Source organism: Rhineura floridana, chromosome 2, assembly GCF_030035675.1.
Source record: "Rhineura floridana isolate rRhiFlo1 chromosome 2, rRhiFlo1.hap2, whole genome shotgun sequence".
Taxonomy (NCBI): Eukaryota; Metazoa; Chordata; class Lepidosauria; order Squamata; family Rhineuridae; genus Rhineura; species Rhineura floridana.
In genome coordinates this window covers 51,716,460-51,736,203 of record NC_084481.1, presented here as the reverse complement: position 1 = coordinate 51,736,203, position 19,744 = coordinate 51,716,460, and the positions used below count along the sequence as shown (strand labels likewise).

Below are 19,744 nucleotides of genomic sequence, written 5' to 3'. Positions count from 1 at the left end.
AATAACAGTCTCGAAAAAGTGAAGTCTTTCATATACACACACCTATATATAGCATACATATTTTAAGCAGATGGAAACCTCCAATTGAAAGAAAATCTTACTTCCATGATAGGCAAGGACGCAAACTTCAGGTGACAGAGAGCCCCCAGATGGTTTTGGGTGGCCCATAGATACATACTTGCATTTGTTGCTGTGGGGCCCATGGACACATACTTGCACTAATTTTGTTTTACTTTGTTGTTGGTTATTTTACTGAGGGTACAATGCTCCCACCATCCAACATGTGTGAGATGTTCCACAGAAGTACATTAGAAGAATCCTATATATCAGGCCACTCTTGTGGACAAATGACACTGTTTGGCTATTCATAAGGAATAAAAAGTTCACCTTGCCATAATCAGTGTCCCACTCCTCTCCAAGGCCTATGGCATGCTGGCAGCAGCAAAGTAGGTGCAGGAAGACTTGGGGAGGTTAAGTGACTCTTTTCTTACTCTCTTTAAAATTGTAATGGCTGGCCTTGCAGGAAAAAATTACAGCTATCCCTCTGAGATATGGCAGGATTCATGCCTTCAGAAAGGATGACTTAGTTTTCAAATTTCATCCAATTCTAGCTGAATTTTTAAAAAAAGTTACAGATGGTTATGGGCAAGGATGGGGTTTCACACATTTTAGAGATGCCCAGCACAAAAACCCCTGGACCTGTTTGACTGTAATCTGGCAGGATTTATCTATTCTGGAGAGGCTGATGTGCCTGCAAATTTCATCCAATTCTGACAAAAGGAAAAAATAGCCACTTTTTTATTTCCCAATAGTGAATGAGGGGAATGAAGCACACTTGGACAGAATCCTCCCCCCAAAGTGTCATGAATCAAGGTGGGCTGCTTTCCGAAGCACCAGATGGCAGTCCAACCAAATCTTATGGTCAGTGCACACCCATAATATATATTATATTTAAAACTTTCTTTCTGATGTTAGCAAAAAGAAAGAAAAAAAAGGAAGCAAGCAGTCAAAGCAAGAAATAAATCAACAAGCCAAATCCATACCTTTCCCTTGCCATCTGCAATCACAAACTTCTTATAGGGTTCTTTCACCTGGTGCTTCAGCTCAATGGCATGTTCTTGAACTGTCATAATCTCATGTGCATCAAGATTGGCACATATCTGGAGGCAGAAGATTATTACAGACAACACATGTATTTTGTATGTAACGCTGCCTAAAGTGTAATGTTTCTCCCCATGAAATTAATCTTAACACATATTTTCTAACTAAGCTTTCATTACCCCAGATGATTAATAAGAGTGCCAAACCATGAATAAATGTGCTTTCTTTTTTTCTTAGCACAGTGTCATAAGACAAGGGCTTGGATCCAGAGCTCCTGCCAGAAGTAAAGTGTTTGTGCTTTAGTAACAACATTTTGCCCAACCCACAATACAGATTTCTGGCTGCCAAAAGCTTGCTTGCTTTAAATGATTGTTTTCTCTTCCTCCCTTCTCTGCCTTTGCAAACAGGAAAATTAATGTTATTGGGTTTTATTTTTTTTAAAAAAACACACACTATAAAAACATGACAAATTCAACAAAACATAGTTGGTTGAATCCAGAGCTGACCTTCCACAAAGAGAAGAGCTAATTCTGTTTGTAGAAGGGAATGCAATCCAGAGGAGGCTGTCACTGATTCCCACTGCACACACGCACCCCAGCTTGTGTTCCGGAGAGTCTCCCAACCCTCCAGAGCAGATTTTCTTGGGGCACAGGGGAAGAATCACCCTTCACAAACACCTTACTTCTGGCAGGAGCTCTGGATCCAAGCCCTTGTGTCTCATGACACTGTGCTTAAAAAAAAGTGAAAATCTGTGCAGAATATGAAATCTGACTGCATTTTATACTGGGACACACGTAGTGCCCAAAAATCCTATCTTACCATTTTTTTTGGTTTAAAAGTTGATTGCATAGTACACCTCCCACCTCCTCAAATTCCATTTCACACATCTAGCAAGTGATATTCTCCTAGACCACTTATTAAACTCCTACTATGCTTTCAGAACACAGGGGAGACTGATGGTTTTTATCAAAGGGAGGGATGATATATTATGTATGACACAGAATGACCACTGAAAAAGGCATCCCTCCTGCCAACTTCTCTCCTCAAAATCTGTATTGCTGCTTGCCTCATTTGCGACATTATCAGGCTGTGTTTCCCAGAGATGGGCACTCACCTCAGATTCATTCAGAAATGATCAGATTCCTTCCTTCACAAATAATCAGGATCTTGTTCTGAGCCAATCCAGAAAAACATATGCCTACTGGTACCTTAAAGCCCTTGCTGCCAGCCCCCTACACGGTCTCTTTTTAGACGTTTTCACCTGACCAGCAGTGGCACTAGCAGGAGTCATGGCACATAGGGAGAAGGGGGAGATTTCCCCCCTTGCCTTTCTCCCTCTTTGTTGTCCTGATGGCCCATGGGACATGTAGTTTTCCCATGAGTTAACTGAAGTATCCCTGGAAGAAGAGGTCTTCTGTATCTTTAAAAGTTGCGCAGGGGGGAGGGAGAATTCCACCTTGTGGTTTTGCCCATCACAGTGTTGCAAGAACAGCTGCACTTGGCTGACTTTCTCTTCTAAAGATACAGGATCAGTCTCAGGCCAGGAACCTGGCAACCCTACCCATGGGTCCCTAGGCCTTACACCCTGGCACACTGCAACCCAGCACAAATGTAATGTGTATTTCTATCCCACTTTACTGCTCTTAAATGAATGTAATTATTTCCACCCTGGGCTCCTACTGGGAGAAAGGGCGGGATATAAATCTAATAAATAATAAAATAATAAAAAAATTCTGACTTAGGCTCCATCTTCGCTATACATTTAAAGGAGTATTATAGCACTGTGCTTCCCCCAAAGAATCCTGGGAACTGTAGTTTGTTAAGGGTGCTGAGAGGTGTTAGGAGACCCTTATTCCCCTCACACAGCTACACTTCCCAGAGTGGTTTAATAATCAATTCTCTTTCCAGGAAACTCTGAGAACTGTAGCACTGTGAAAGGAATAGGGGTCTCCTAACGCCTCTCAGCACCCATAACAAACTATAGTTCCCAAGATTCTCTGGGGGAAGCCATGACTGTTTTAAGTGATACAATACTGTGTTAAATGTATAGTGAAGATGGGGCCTTATTCCTTAGTTCTAAGATTTTTTAAATATATGAAAATATTTAATGCTAAATAATAAAAATGAGTCCAGTCCAACATTTGCAACCTCTCATTATTCAGCAGTAACTTACTTTCAGAATATGTTCTTCAGCCTTGGCAAGGTTTTTTGCACCTCCCACACCAGGTGATGCTGTCAGTCCCAGAATCTGAGGCTGAACAGTCTGTGGTTTGCCCTCTTTGCTTCGCTTCTCGTTCTCCCTCTTTTCTTTTAAGTAACGGCGCATGATATTGTTATAGACCGCTTCCTTCTGAGTGTGATGGCATTCATCAATGATGATCAGGGAGAACACTGGAAAACATTTATTTATTAAATCAGTAAGATTTCTTATCTGCTCTTAACCATAACGTTCCAGGGTGGGTTACAACAATATTACACAGCCAGGAGAGTGGCTGTATACTATAGCCAGCACGGATTTTTCGCATTCTGCAATATTGAAGTGAAAATACCCCCCTTCCCATAAGCTCATTTCAAAACAAAACCTTACAAAACTTATAGTCCTGAACTCAGAAATACTTGCTTAACAACCCTCCAAATTTTCATGGCAAAACACAAAACAGTCAGAGACAATCCCGAGTTCCAAGTATAAAAAGACAGGAAAAAACACCAGAGCCCTTTTGGACTTTTTTCTGTCAGAGTTCTCATAATCTGTTGAAATTCATTAAAAAACCTGCCCCATACTCTGACCTTCATCTTCTGCAGTTTAAAAGTTAAAAAAATGCCTACCTGGTTTTTAATTAAGAAATTTAGCATTGAATTCAATGCTAAAGCCAGGCATGCTCAGTAACAACCGTCAGTGTTCTAAAAGCCAGATTCACAGCTGCTTGGCTAGTCAGGGGGCTACACCCATGCCAGACCTTTATTTCACTTTAGACAGCCATGGCTTTCCCCAAAGAATCCTGGGAAGTGTAGTTTGTGAAGAGGGCTGAGAGGAGACTCCTATTCCACTGACAGAGCTCCAGTGGCCAGAGTGGTTCAACAGTCAGCCACTCTGATTAAAGGTCTGTGAGGGGAACAGGGCATCTCCTAGCAACTCTCAGCACCCTTCACTAACTACACTTCCCAGGATTCTTTGGGGGAAGCCATGACTGTCTACAGTGAAATAAAGGCCTGGTGGGGATGTGATCAGGGACAGCTTTGATTTAAATTTAGATGGGAGACTACACGTGTGGGAGAAACGCTGAAAAAGAATGATACTGTTCACAATGTTTTCCTTTTGGAAAGGAAAGGGGCTTCCCCTCTGCCCAGCACCCACCCATCTGATCTCTTCCCCTCACCCTCCTCTCCGTGCTCTCCTCCTCCCCCCTCCCCCAGGTCATTTTCACCTATCATAAGCATCATTGCACAGGAGTAAATCCAACTGAACTCAAAAAACATGCAAATGATCAAACCTGCCCTCCCCCCTCCTATCCCCTCCATCTTGCCCCTCCCTCCCACTCTGCCATCCAATCCCCTCCCCCATGGTCAGTTTTACCTATCTTAAGCATGATTGTACGGGAGTAAATCCCACTGAACTGAATAAGCGTGCAAATTATCAAACCTGCCCTCCCCTCCTCCTCCCTACAATCATCTCCTTTTACTCCTTCCCCTTCCTTCGCCCTTCCCTTCCAATTCTCCCCCCTCCCTTCCTCCTTCCCTCTCCACCACTCACCATATGCTCAGAGGCACGTTACCCAATTCTTCCAAGCTACACAGGAAGCGGACTGCTCTGTGAAAGACCAACCCAAATTGTGTTTGCGTTTTTACAAATTTGTAGGGCAGTACAATATCTCAGAGAGGAGGGCAAGTCTCCTGCTCCCCTGGTGCATTCACTGTAGCTGCCCAATTTCCCTGCTTGTTAAAGTTTGACAGAAATATCTGTTGACTATACTTACGTTCTTAAACCGCAAGGTTTTTTTGCCTATTAGTGAATAATACAGTAGGGTCCCACTCATATGGCAGGTAAGGTTCCAGACCCCTGCCGGAAAGCAAAAACCACTGGAAAGCGGGTCAGCTGTAGCACGGGGGTCTGGAACCTAACCCGCTGATCGCACCAGAGGAGGAGATCTGATCAGATCTTTCCCTCCTCAGGTGCGATCAGCTCCAGCGGGAGTCTGATCGCGCCAGAAGATTGGCTGTAGCGAGCTACAGCTGATCTTCGCCTCTTCGGGCGTGATCAGCTGGAGTGGACGAGTCTGACTGCCCCGGAGAAGGGTAAGATCAGCTGTAGCATGCTACAGCTGATCTTCCCCTCCTCGGGCGCGATCAGGAGTCTGATCGTGCCAGAAGAGAAGATCGGCTATAGCGAGCTACAGCTGATCTTCCCCTCTTCGGGCGCGATCAGCTCGAGCAGGAGTCTGATCGCGCCAGAAGAGAAGATCGGCTGTAGCGAGCTACAGCTGATCTTCCCCTCCTCGGGTGCGATCAGCTGGAGTGCGCGACTCTGACCGCCCTCAAGGAGGATAAGATCAGCTGTAGCATGCTACAGCTGATCTTACCCTCCTCCGATCAGCTCAAGCGGGAGTCTGATCACGCCAGAAGAGAAGATCGGCTATAGCGAGCTACAGCTGATCTTCCCCTCTTCGGGCGCGATCAGCTCGAGCAGGAGTCTGATCGCGCCAAAAGAGAAGATCGGCTGTAGCGAGCTACAGCTGATCTTCCCCTCCTCGGGTGCGATCAGCTGGAGTGCGCGACTCTGACCGCCCTCAAGGAGGATAAGATCAGCTGTAGCATGCTACAGCTGATCTTACCCTCCTCCGATCAGCTCAAGCGGGAGTCTGATCACGCCAGAAGAGAAGATCGGCTATAGCGAGCTACAGCTGATCTTCCCCTCCTCGGGCGCGATCAGCTGGAGTGTGCGAGTCTGACCGCCCCCGAGGATAAGATCAGCTTTCCCCTCCTCCAGCACGATCAGCTGGAGTGCTGGAAGCTCCAGCCCGCCCCTCCAGCTGATCACCCTGCTGGCGCCATATTAATGGAACGCTGAAAAGCGGGGCGCCGAAAAGAGGGGCCCTACTGTATACAATTCTAAAAGGAGATAAAGCCATTACAATTCTAAACCAGGTAAAACCATTCCAAATGGAACCAAATGGTATAAATTCAGTAAAAGAGGCAGGTCCTAGAACACTAAGCATCTTAACTGTTGGAGTGGTTTTGATCGTATCTCCAAGGTAGTTTGCAGAGAACAGCATTGGGTGATTGTCTTTCGGCCCCCTGGCAGTTGTGCTGTGGGGTGCCGCAGGAACCATCTTGTCCCCCATCTATATGAAGCCCTTGGGAGCAGTCATCAGAGAATTGGGGCGAGGTGTCAGCAGTATGCTGATGATACCCAGCTCTATTTCTCTGTAACGTCTGAATCGGGAGAGGCCGTGCAAGCCCTGGACCGCTGCCTGGACTCAGTGGCAGGCTGGATGAGGGCCAATAAACTGACTCTGAATCCTAGCAAGATGGAGGTGCTGTGGGTTGGTGGTTCCAGAGTTCAGATAATTGGTCAGTTGCCTGCTCTGGATGGGGTTGTACTCCCTCTGGAAGAGCAGGTTCATAGTCTGGGGGAGCTCTTGGATCCGTCTTTGTCGCTAGAGGCCAGGTGACCTCAGTGGCTAGGACTGCCTTTTACTATCTTTGGCTGGTAAGACAGCTGGGGCCATTCCTGGACTGGGATAGCCTGTCCACTGTTGTCCACGCACTGGTAACCTCTAGGCTCGATTACTGTAATGTGCTCTATGTGGGGTTGCTGGCCTTGAGGTTGGTCCGGAAGCTGCAGCTGGTGCAAAATGTGGCGGCGAGACTGCTCACTGGGCAGGGTATCACCAACATGTCACTCCGGTGCTGAAAGAATTGCACTGGCTGCCCATTTGCTACCAGGCCAAGTTTATTTATTTATTTTATTTATTATTTAATTTGTATCCCGCCCTTCCTCCCAGCAGGAGCCCAAGGTTCAAGGTTCAAGTCTTGGTGTACAAAGCCTTGTACAGTTTGGGACCAGGACACCTAAAAGATTATCTTACCCTTTATATACCCAGTCGATCATTATGCTCTGCAGGCGAGGGCCTCCTGCAGATACCATCTTATCAGGAGGTCCGTTCTGCACAACATAAGAAACGGACCTTTAGTGTGATGGCACCTACCCTTTGGAATTCCCTTTCCTTAAATATTAGACAGGCACCATCTCTGTTATCTTTTGGCACCAGTTGAAGGCCTTCCCCTTTCAACAAGCCTTTTAAGTTGAGACCTTATCGCAGTCTGCGTCTGTGTTGGAATTGCTTTTTAATGTTTTTAAATATGCTTTTTAAAAAACAGTATGTTTTTAACCTTTTTTTAAAGATGTCTTGAAAGCTTTTTACAAAATGTTTTTAAAGATGTTTTGTTTTAATGTATTTTAAAGTCTGTTTTTATGATGTTTTTAAGTGTTTTTAGTGCTTTTGTTTGCTGCCCTTGGCTCCTGCTGGGAGGAAGGGCGGGATATAAATAAAATACTAAATAAATAAAATAAACTGTCAAAGGCCAGGGTAAAGATATGTGACTTCAGCATACAGTGAAAGCTGTACAGTGAAAATGCTAGGAGCACCCCTATGATGAGGGAGTTGCACAATTTACGGGTTGCCATTCCCTGCATTTCTGAGGGTGGCAAAACTACCAGAGGAACCCCCTCTGCACGTCTTAATATTTTCAGAAGGACACTGGGGCCCTAAGGCAAATCAAAAGTAACATCAGAGAAGGTTGGTAGGGATGGAGATAGCTTTTCCAATATTTATGGCCTACATCATTTAGGGTTTTAAACATTAATGTGTGCACCCTGAATTCGGCCTGGAAACAAACTGGCAACCAGTGCAGCTGTTTTAAAAAATGGGTTGTACATAATCTAAATGGATCTGGCCGCTACATTTTGGACCAATTTAGTAGGAATTGATCAAGCCTTCTGTGCACACAAACCTGCACAAAACTATCCATATAGTTTTTTGTTGGAAGGAGAGTACAGTTGGCTGAAATATGTGCATCTCAGAATACACATTCAAAATTGTCATAACAGAACTGGGTCTTTATGGCATCACAACAAATGTATTATGGAATAAGCTTGCATGGACCAACTGGTAAAGAAAGATCAGATGCTTTCCACATTGAAATTTTGGGTATGAGAAAATTATCTTCCATGGTTTACTATCCAAACATGGAATATGTCAATGCTCAGCGTTTGCATTACTAGTGAGTTCAAGTTTAAAAAATAAATAAAACAAAAATTCCTACCCATAAGTATGGACCCCAAATGCTAACTACATGCGTCCACTTTTCAGAATACACTTAATCGTAACCTCACTTACCTGGGAGTAATCCCCATTAAATTCAATAGGACTTACCTCTGAAAAGACATGGTTAAGATTGTGTAGTAAATCTCTCAGGTCCAAACCACACATACCTCTGATTTGCCTTAGGACCCTAGTGTCCTTCTGAAAATCTCCTTCCCACCTGCACTGGTTGCTTGTGGCAAGCTGCAGCTTTGGGGGTAAACAGCAACCACTGGTTGGGAGGGGGGGAAAGTCAGTAGTATGTGTAGTTTGGCCCTGAGAGACTTACAGCAAAATCCTAGGTCCTGCTGAAAGTATGCTGTAAGAAGCATGTCCCACTCTGAGGCCAAGATACTGTTGTTCTTCCAGCATAAAAGCAGATGCCTCAGGCATGCTTTTAGAGACAGCAAACAAAGCATATGGGTCTCAGAGAGGCATCCAGTCACCTGCGATACATACCGTTTAACTGGACTCCTTCTTCATCATGGTCTGCATTTTGCAACGCATTCTCAAGGATTTGTGCTGTGCAGATAATTACATCGAAATTTCTGACAACTTCTGGGAAGGAAATTTTCAGCAGAGACACACCACTCAGCTTAGTGACTCGGTACCAATGCTTCAGGTAGGGGTGAAATTCTTTCTGGAAATGCTGTTCCACCAATGGTACCTGGAGAAAGAGAGATGAGGCTAAAATGAAACCCATATCATGATAAGGGGCTTCATTTAAGCTCTCTGCAAATTTGTTATCTACACAATACCATCCAGAACAGGTTAGCAGCTTACACCAAAGTCAATGTAAACTTACACCAGCTAATATCAATCACTCTCCCTTTCTGTATAAACAATTCTGCCTTTTCAGAACTAAAATACCTGCCATCCTACAGTTCTGTGTTTCTATGACTCACATAAAGGGATGGCATAGTGATTCTCAAAACTATCCTGTAACTCTCAGGACCACTTGACAATTACTGGGGGTGTCAGTGGACCAGTTAATAAAAATCAATTATTATTTGCTCTACATAACTTTAATTTTACAAGCGTAGTCTTGAAACTGGTAATGTTTCAGGGAAAGATTAGTAGACAGCACCAGCATAATATTATGAAAATCACTGGCCCTAGACTAGGGCCTTAGTCTAGTTTGTTTGAGCATGCTTTTAGGGACATGCAAACAAGCACTTGGGCCTCAGAGCCACCAAGAGGCATCCAGTCACCCACAATACGTGCCTTTTAACCTGACTTCTTCATCATTGTCTACATTTTGCAACGCATTCTCAACGATTTGTGCAGATACCTCAAAAATGACCTCAATCTCGACTGACAGAAAAAACAAATCAAGTACAGAGCCAGGTACAGATACTCTTGACTGATTTGCAACCGTTTTGAGGCCCTCCTGAATGGAGCTCGCACCACTGACGGGTTCATGGAACACAGTTTGAGAACCCTTCCTTGGAGAGCATACCTTGTTGACAAGTACTATGACTTTCGCATGTTCTTTTGCTTCTCTTTTCTTATCCAAGTGGTCTTTGGCAATGTAAACAGCCACTCGGGTTTTGCCACTGCCTGTAGGGAGGCACAGGATAATATTCTTCCCTTCCAGGGCTGGTCTTGCTACCTCCATTTGGTAGTCTCTGAGATTCAGCACTGGCTCAGGTGAACCTCTTGTGTCTCCTGCCTCAGCATCATCTGCAGGCAACAGAAACCAAGAAAGAGAAATTGCCAGAATTATACAATACTTCCACAATTTCCAAAATTCAGATTTAGGCGTAAACCAGACATGAATAACGTTTGACCCTTGATAACTGCCCCCCCCCAGTTTATATTTCTTGGAACTGCACCTTTGTGTGAGCACCCTTCAGGTCACAGTGAATGGTTGATGGGCTTTAGTTGGCTTTGGGCATCATGAAAATGGACTGCCATCAAGTCAATTCTGACTTATGACGACCCTATGAATAGGGTGTTAATGGTAAGTGGTATTCAGAGGGGGTTTACCATTGCCTCCCTCTGAGGCTAGTCCTCCTTGGGACTATGCAGCTTGCCCACAAGTGCACAGATGGCAGGGCACGTAACCCCTGAGTCACTCACTGTGGGGGTGATCTTTAGCTGGCCCCTTACACCCAGGAGACACGAGCGGGGATTTGAACTCACACACTCTGGACCAGAGCTTGGAAAAGTTACTTTTTTAAACTACAACTCCCATCAGCCCCAGCCAGCATGGCCACTGGATTGGGCTGATGGGGGTTGTAGTTCAAAAAAGTAACTTTTCCAAGCTCTGCTCTGGACTCCCAGCCAGGCTCACCTCCCCATAGTTTGTGCTAATTCATTCTAGAGATGCTGACTTTAATGTTACAGTCCTATGCACCAAGGGTAGGAAAGCTTTTTCAGCCCAATGGCCACATCCATAACTGGTCCACCCTCTGCGGACCATTTTTGACAAGAGGGCAGAAACACCTGATGTCAATCACCTGTTTCAGCCTATTCAACTTTCAAGGCAGGAGTGGGCATGGACTTATCTTTGATCTTAGTGCTATCGCCTCACAGTGCTAAGATTGGAGATTAGCCTCTGTTTGCTCTTTAAAAAGCAACAGACAGAGTTTCATCCCTGATCTTAATGCAGCGGGATCACGCTCTAAGATTGGAAATAAAGTAACTATCAAACAGTAAACAGAGGCATTGTTGTTAAAAGTCAGCAGACAGAGCAGATTTATCTCTGATCTTAGCACTGTGATTCTACAGTGCTAAAATCAGAGATAAGATAAATGCTCCCTGCTCTTTGATGTATACATTTAAAAAGTAAGCAAAGAATCACCTCTGATCTTAGTAGTGTGGTGCTCAGCGCTAAACAGAGGTAAGAGATCCCTTATCTCCAATCTTTCCACTTAGACTGGAGATGAGGAATCTCTGCTTCTGGCGTCATATGATGTCAGGTGACTGACAGGTGGGCAGTTTGCTCAAAAAGACCTCACAGGCAAACTTCAAAGGCCTGGTGAGTCTAATTAGATCCACAGGCTAGAGGCTCACTATCACTGCTATACACACTTACCTGGGAGTAAGTCCCACTTAATTTAGTGAGACTTACTTCTGAGTAGACACATATACTGTAATTCTGCTGCAGTACTGTACATTTGGCCTCAAGTACAGGAATGGAACAGTACAAGAGAACAGAGGCTGTCTAGCCAAAACCTATTTCAGTTTACAACAAAGAGTTATGGGGAAGGGACCAAACTCATATATAGGCAGGGAAGGGAAGCTGGGTGCATATATATATAAACCCATAAATGTTTGCAGTTTCTGTATGTCTAAAGATACAGGGTGGGAATGGGACTTAGTCATATTCAGAAAAGGACCATTGAAATAAATGGGACCAGAGCTGGTTATGCTTAAGTGCTTATGTAATTATTTTTAAAAATATTAAACACCCTTAATTTATATGTATACCACAGTGTGGTCCAACAATTAAAACAATGATACAGCAGCAATAATATTTGCAAGCAAAACAACAACAAATTAAGGCAGCTAAAACTCCATTCACAGCAGAGCAGGTCATACCATCATGGTTAAATTCTCACTGATTTCAAATGTTTCTTCTTTAAGTATGATTGATTAGTCTGGATCTAGCCCACACTCCTAAAATGTTTTTCCAAGCAAATCAGCAGTTTATTCAGAAGCATATTGCTTGGAATTAACGTTGCTTCAAAGCAAAGCCTGATCATTAATTTCATCTCCAGAAAAGAGAGAAAAAATCTTATAAAATGTTGCAACAGAACGTAAATGAAGGTGGTATAATACCTGCTATACATCTATACTATAAAGTTTATACAGTAGCTCTACCCTGTCAGTTTTTAGATTCTGAAAAAGTTCTATGGATGGCCTTAGAACAGAAAGAGGAGCATATGTTCAAGCTATATTGTGGGTTAAGAAACAGGAAAGACAGAGGAGTGGAAAGCAATGGCATATGAAAGTCTATTTTGGAAAATATTCCATGACAAAAATAATACATAAAAAACAATTTAAACCAGAAAAAAAATTATGGCAATACAAAATCCTTAAAATGCTCATCCAGCAATCTGAGAATAAGGATCAGATCCTAGTCATCCCACTTAAAGATGAGCATCAATGTAGGAGGCAACATTGCCTGGGTAAACAGAAAGGTCTTAGCCTGAGGACAGAATTCTACAGATGGAGGGCTACCAATGTTCTCACGTGACCACCCTCCACACATCTCTCGGATGGGGCACACAGAGAAGGGCCTCCAATGAGGACAGTGTTATACAATTGCTTTTTATGTTTTGTAAACTACTTAGAAGCCATCTGGGTACTAAGTAGTACATAATTTAATAAAACAACAATAATATGGTTTGTAGGAAATAAATAAGGAGCCAGGATTATTTTCTGTATCTCCATATAAGATGTTTTACTCTGGAAAAATTAAGGGGATGGTGGGAATGAAATAAACAGAGACAACTGTATTTTAAGACGCTATATAAAAGCACAAAAAGTCTATTGTCAAAAATTACAACATTATGCTAACTGTAGAGAGGGGAAAATAAATGGATTGTAAAGGAAGAAAAAAATCAAACGGTATCCTATGATGTTTGGAAAAAGATATCATCTTTATTGACCAATTGTATGGAAAACTACTATGTTATATTTGTAAGTGGTGTAAAGGAAGTGTCACGTCTTTTTGTATGCGCAATTCCACCGAAAGCCAACTAAGATAACAGAACTCAGTGAGGCTTGGATAAGGATTGCTAATGGAAAACTCTCCAAGTGGAAGTGTGTACTTTATCTGAGCAATGGGAAACTAACACCAAAGAAAGCTTCAAAGCAGTTATATAACCACAACTTTCTGCAGAAAAAAAGCCTGGGGTGCGGACAAGGCAAGCCTCAAGGCAGAGAAGGGAGTCACTGTCACCTAGTTCCTTACCCTTTAGAACTCCCAATTCTGTCTCTGGTCATTGGAAAGGGGCATACTGTGGGGCCTTGTTCATGTGGCCCTCTTCCCTCTATCATAAAAAGTTTGTCTTCCTCACAGAACTATGCTGTATGTGGTGTTATCAGCACTGTCATTGGTCCAGAAGTGGGATTTGAATCCTTTCCCCTGGAGAGTCTTCCTCTTAGTCACTCTTAACTCTGGAGCTGGCCATGTGCCTGGTCTGGCAGCTCCTCCTTCTCTGTGTGGTCCTGGCTATTTCCCCTAGCAAAAGCATCACTCAGCTGCTACGTTTGCTGGGGTTGCCCCTTTGTGGTGAGAAGCAGTCCTAGAATTTACTGGCATGGGCAACGAAAACCTTCCTCAACCTGGTGCTCTCCAGATGTTGAGACTTCAGTTCACATCAGCTTCTGTCAGGGATGATGGGAGTTATAGTCCACAACATCCGGAGGGCATCAGGCTGGGTTCCGTGACACCATAATTGTGCCCCAGACATCATGCCCTCTGTTTATCATCACAACAACCCTGTGAGGTAATTAGTCTAAGAGAGTGACTGGCCCAAGTGAGTTTCATAGCTGTGGAAAATGGAACCCATGTCTTCCTGGTCTAAACCCCACAGCCTAAACACTATAGTGCACTGGATCTCCAGAGCACCGGGGGGGGGGAACCTGTTGAAGACAACTCCCACCATACTTGACCATGCTGGCCAGCGTTGATGGGTCTTGGAGTCCAAGAACCATTGCAGGGCCACAGGTTCCCTTCCCTGCTCTACAGCTGAAGACTACACTGTTGGATTTTAAAGGCCCAGAGTATATGCAAGACCTGCTCCCAAAATCTCGGAAATTTTCTGTGGTCTTGACACCCTAGTGATTGTTCCTTAAATGGCAGCTCATCTCTTTGCAATGGTGGGTCCCTGTGTGTAGAACTTGCTTCTTCCAGATATTTGTTATTATTTCCCTCTTTTTACCCTTAATGCCTGCAATGTTTCATTTGCTTTCTATATGCTTTTGAGGAACCAATGTTGGTTACACAGTCAGCTGCAGTCCTATACACCAGCCTCTCCCAACCTAGGGCCCTCCAAGTGTTTTGTACTCTCATCCCTAACCACAGGCAATGCTCTGACTGGGGCTGATGGGAATCCTAGGTCACATCCACACCATACATTTAAAGCACATGGTTTGAGTCCTGGGAGCTCTTGTTCACCCCTCACAGAGCTACAATTTCCAAGCACTCTTAACAAACTGTAGTTCCCAGTATTCTTTGGGGCAAGCCATGTGTTTTAAATGTATAGTGTGGATGTGACCGAAGTCCAAAAGACCTTGAGGGGCCAAGGTTGGGGACAGGTGTTATACACACTTACCTAGGATCTATTCCCACTGAAATCAAAGGGGCTTATTCTTGAGCAAACCTGTATAGAATTGCACTGCTCTTACCCTCTTCCCATTAAAGACATTTGGTTTAATATCACTTACATGACTTTGTCTCACGTGACAAGTATTTTATTGTTCGTAAAAAGTGCCCCGAGTTGTCGATGGGAGTGGGCGCAGAACAAACAAGACTATTACTTGTATTAATCCATTCAGGGACTTGAGGGATCCCAAGAGTCTCAGTGAATATGAGGATGGTGTGTGCTGTTTTATTTACTTATAGTTGCATCCTGTCTGCCTCCAAGGCTCTGGGTGGCACACACAAATATTTAGTTGTACATTTTGAAATGGGAGAGTAGAACATGCGCACCCTGCTGCCCAAATTACAGCTTTCCTCAAAGGATGCTGTAAACATCCTCTAGGTAACAAGTACCTTTTGAAAGCAACCCACAGAGCAGCTGGCAATTGCGATGGACTCCTTACTGGGAAGAGCGAACAAGCTGCCATCAGCTGCTGGGCTTCTGGCCAATGGGAGAGTGCCATCCTTCCTTTTTTGTACAAAACAGTGCTGAGTGGAAGAAGACTGTCCGCTTAGGATCCCTGTTTCCTAAACTACAGGGAAAGGACAAAAATAGCGTTTGGACTACTACTTTTCATGTCGGGGCCAGGTGGAGAAACAGAATTCACACCCTTTCTCTGATCCTCAACCAATTCTATACTCCTCCTATATTTTGCCCACAAGGCTACACAGGCACTATACTGAACACGGAGGAGTGGCATGGTCCCTGCCTAGACAGCATACAACGATGTGGCTTGTAAGTTGCACCTGCCGCAGGGACCAAGTGAGCTTCCCATCTATCCTGAGGGTATCAGGTAACGAATACCACTCATTGCCATCACATAGTGTCTTTCCCTGACCCAGCTTCAGATAACAGTTGGCTGCCTACAGAGGCAAGGAAGGTAACTGTACAACACTCAGTTGTCTACTCACCCAGGGCCCGAGGGGGTAGCAGGCAGTGGCAGTGGAGAAGCAGAAGCAGCCAGCAGGAGCAACTGGATCTGGAGCTCCTGTCTTGGAACCCGTGTAGCTTCACTGGCTCTTCGCTTTGCTGAAGCCTCTCCTCTGCTGTCACTTCCCTTTTGTATCTCTGTACCAAGGATGGGGAACTTGTAGCCCACCTGCTATTGTTGGACTACAACTCCCATCCTCCCTGGCCATTGGCCACATTGTCTGGGGCTGATGAGAACTGGAGTCCAGCAACACCTGGAGAGCCATACATGTCCCCCATCCCTGTGCTATATAAACCTCCCTATCATTCACACGAACAAAACGATTGGAACATGGTGACTGAACGACTCGATTGGAAGGGTACGTGGGAAACTCGACGCAGGGGGAGGGGAACAATCCGTGGAGTGAATGAAATACATGGAATGGCTCCACCTAAATCCAGCAGACAGGACAAGGAGAAGGCAGGAAAAAAGGCATCATAGTGAGCAGCAACAACAACAGAAATGAGATGGGAGGCAGAAATTGTATAGCAGCCTTCACCAAGCAGGTAACCTCCAGGTGTTTTGGACTATAACTCCCATCAGCCTCAGCCAACATGGCTGTGCTGGTTGGGGCTGATAGGAGTTGTAGCCCAAAACATCTGAAGGGCACCAGGTTGGCAAAGGCTGCTATATAGTGTGATTGTGGTGGCCCAGAAAACAGCTCTGGATGATTTGAAGCAGACAGCTTGGCAGGAAGAGACTGGAAGCTATACATGATGGATGTCCAAGCAATTAGCACAATTTATAGTACAATCCTACATAGTTTTACATAAGTCCCAAAGAGCTGAGTGGAGCTTTCTCCCTAGTAAATGCGCTTAGTATTTCAGCCTCGATTACAGTTGATAGTATTCAGTAGCAAAACAAACAGCAATCTATATTTACAGAGAGAGCAGTATGTTCCTTTGATACTAGTACTATTTGGTCAGGCACCTCCTGCTACAACACATCCAGCCAACACACGTTCCTTGCTCTTATTTTATGTGTACTAGAGCACAATGAAGGAAGTCATACCCGAGTCACCGCTGACAAGGCTGCTCTGCCCAAAGCTCTCACTCGCATCGCTGACGCTTGCTTCCAGCAGACTGACATCAGATTCTGGCAGACACAATATATAAGTGTAGGTCTAAATATTTTGTGATATAGTTAGTATAGGTTAATGTGCTTTGCATTCTGATGTGCCAGAATAGGACTTCTCTCCCCTGATCTTATTTTCTGCAACGCATCTAGAGAAAGGAATGCCCTGTTCACACAAGTCATGCAGAAGCTATCTCTTAGGTGAATTCAGCTGAAGCAAATCTGAGATTTTTCAAGTGTTCAAATGCTTGCATTTTCTTTGTACTTGCTGTGTTAGCATCATCAGCTCTTAATTTTTGGTACTTGGGATGCTTTCTTGAAAAAAGTAACTAGAATTAAACATATGGACCTCCCCACATGATCAAGGTCTACTGTGTACAGGTCCAAAGTCATAAGAACATGAGAACAGCCTGCTGGATCAGGCCAATGGCTCATCTAGTCCTTTTCTCACAACAGCCAACCAGATGCCCATGGGAAGCCCACAAGCAGGATCTGAGTGCAAAGAACACACTCCCTGTCATGAAATTGTAGCATGGTTCAGAATGGTTAATGTAACATTGCTCCGATGCAGAGAATTGTGGGGATTTCATCTTGGGAGGAGATGGGCCTCTGTGGGAGTGGAAAACTTTTAAGTTTTGTTTCTCAGCTGCAGTTAATTAAGAGGCTTGAAAAGCAGCACCTGGCTATCTCTGTTATCTGCTGGGAGCCTGGTATTCAAGGTCAAGTAGGCCTGAGAAGAGTTGAGATCAAGGGGGAAGGAGGGGGCTGTTAGGCATGAACACTGAAGGAGCTTCAGGAAGCATTACCTCATTAGAAAGCCCCCCAATTGGCTAAATTACTGTGAACTGTTGCTAGGGCTTTTTCTTTAAGTATAGGGGGTGAAACCTATAGCCTTTGTTCCCCTGGGTTCCATCTAGGCTGGTGATACCTGAGTGGGGTTCCACTGCCTTCACTATCCAACTTATGCCTCTTTGGGGAGAGGTGAGATTTACAAACAACTATGTCTTCAAGTAAGTAGAATAGGCCAGTTAGTTTTGTTATTTTGGTTGTGTCTGAACTCTCTTATATGTTTTACCTAAACCCCTGTTCGGGCGTAGGTTTTAAGGAACTGTTTTGCTACTATTAATTGTACACTTATATTTTATTCAGTAAAGCTACTTCTTATTTACCCATGTGTGTTCATTGCTGGAGGGCAAGTTTGGCTCTAAACCTGGTACCTTGGCCACTGACCACAAACTACCGTGTTTTGGCTTTGCTTGGGGCTGCTGGACGAGGAGTGCCTGTCAGGCTCTTGTCCTTAGAAATCCCTGGCAGAATTTTATCTGGGCTCTGGGTTTCCCCTGACTCAGAGTGGTTGTTCAGATTGAGGGGTGGTGGCAGCCTATCTCCTACTTTGCTGGGTTGGTGTTGATTTGCACAGCCTTGGCAAGGGGGATTGGTTGGTCAGGATCAATTATCCAGGATGGGGAATTGGGTCCTAAACATGCACCTGGCACCTGCAGGGTGGCTTAGGGCATAACACTCCCCTCCTTTAGTTTTTCCAGCAACTGGTATTTGGAAGCATACTACGTCTGCTTATGGAAGCAGAGCACAGCCGTCATGGCTATGAGCCACTGAAAGCCTTATTCTCCATAAACATGTATACTCCCCTTTTAAAGCCATCCACGTTGGTGGCCATAACTTCCTCTTGTGGGAGCGAATTCCATAGCTTAACTATTTATTATTTATTTAATTTGTATCCCCCGCCCTTCCTCCCAGCAGGAGCCCAGGGTGGCAAACAAAGCACCAAAAAACTTTAAAACATCATAAAAACATATCTTAAAATACAATTAAAACAAAACAGCATTAAAAACATTTAAAAAACAACCTAAAAAAGGGTTAAAACATTATTAAAAAACACATCAAACAATTCTGACACAGATGCAGACTGGCATAGGTCTCAACTTAAAAGGTTTGTTGAAAGAGGAAAGTGCTGCATGAAGAAGTACTTCCTTGTGTCCTGAATCTTCCAACATCACCACTTCATCGAACATCCATGAGTTCTAGTGTTATGAGAGAGGAACAAAAACTTCTCTCTATCCACTCTCTTCATGCCATGCATAATTTTATACACTTCTATCATGTCACCTCTGAATTGCCTTTTCTTTAAACTAAAAAGCTCCAAATCCTGTAATCATTCCATCCCCTTGATCATTTTGGCTGTATGAGGCTCCATGAACTGTTCCAATCATATTAGCCAGTATTAAGAAAATATTTAGCTAATATTGCAATCTGCAGCACATTTACTAGGGAGTAAGCACCATATGACGCAGTAAGACTTGCCTCTGAATAAACATGCAAAGAATTGTGCTGTAAAGCAACCACACTTTCTTAACATGAACTAGTAAGAGTGCCACCTTCTGGTCCACAATAAGCTTACAAGAGAACAGACTCCATTTAAATTGAGAGCAAGCATGAAGCCAATGTTCTCATTCAAATAGAAGATTTTGACTTCTAACCCAGGTGGGGTAGGGTTGTCATCAAGATGGGGTGAAAATTCTGGCACATTAAGCTGAGATCCATTCATTCTCTCCCGTAGGAATACGCCCCCTGAAAAAAGGGAATAAGGAGTCACTCTGGATACGTGCAGAGAGCTCCAATGTACCATGAACTTTAGGGAAGGGGTGGCAAATGCTTTCCAGCTCAAGGACCACATTCCTTCTTGGGCAGTCCCCTAAGGGTTGCATGAAAATAATAGGTGGGGCCAGAGGCAAACAGTGGGTGGACCAATTGATGTGACTCTTCTTGCCTTTGTTCCATGGACTCCATTACATCCTGGTAATGCTCGGAGATTTCTACAGCCCCATTGCACATCTCTGCAT

General features: G+C 44.1%; 1 protein-coding gene across 3 annotated transcripts in view; it reads right to left on the bottom strand.

Annotated features, from left to right (window-relative positions):
• IFIH1 (interferon induced with helicase C domain 1) overlaps positions 1-19,744 on the bottom strand; it is a 38,717-nt gene that overhangs the window by 12,524 nt on the left and 6,449 nt on the right. For 2 of the 3 annotated variants that reach the window (XM_061608632.1, XM_061608633.1), the window contains exons 4-8: positions 16,821-16,904; positions 9,922-10,145; positions 8,922-9,129; positions 3,275-3,492; positions 1,044-1,160 (exon numbers count right to left, since the gene is read on the bottom strand). In XM_061608632.1, coding sequence (XP_061464616.1) covers positions 1,044-1,160; positions 3,275-3,492; positions 8,922-9,129; positions 9,922-10,145; positions 16,821-16,904 — 851 coding nt within the window. The remainder of the gene's footprint in view (positions 1-1,043; positions 1,161-3,274; positions 3,493-8,921; positions 9,130-9,921; positions 10,146-16,820; positions 16,905-19,744) is intronic. The other variant, XM_061608634.1, reaches the window with a different exon arrangement.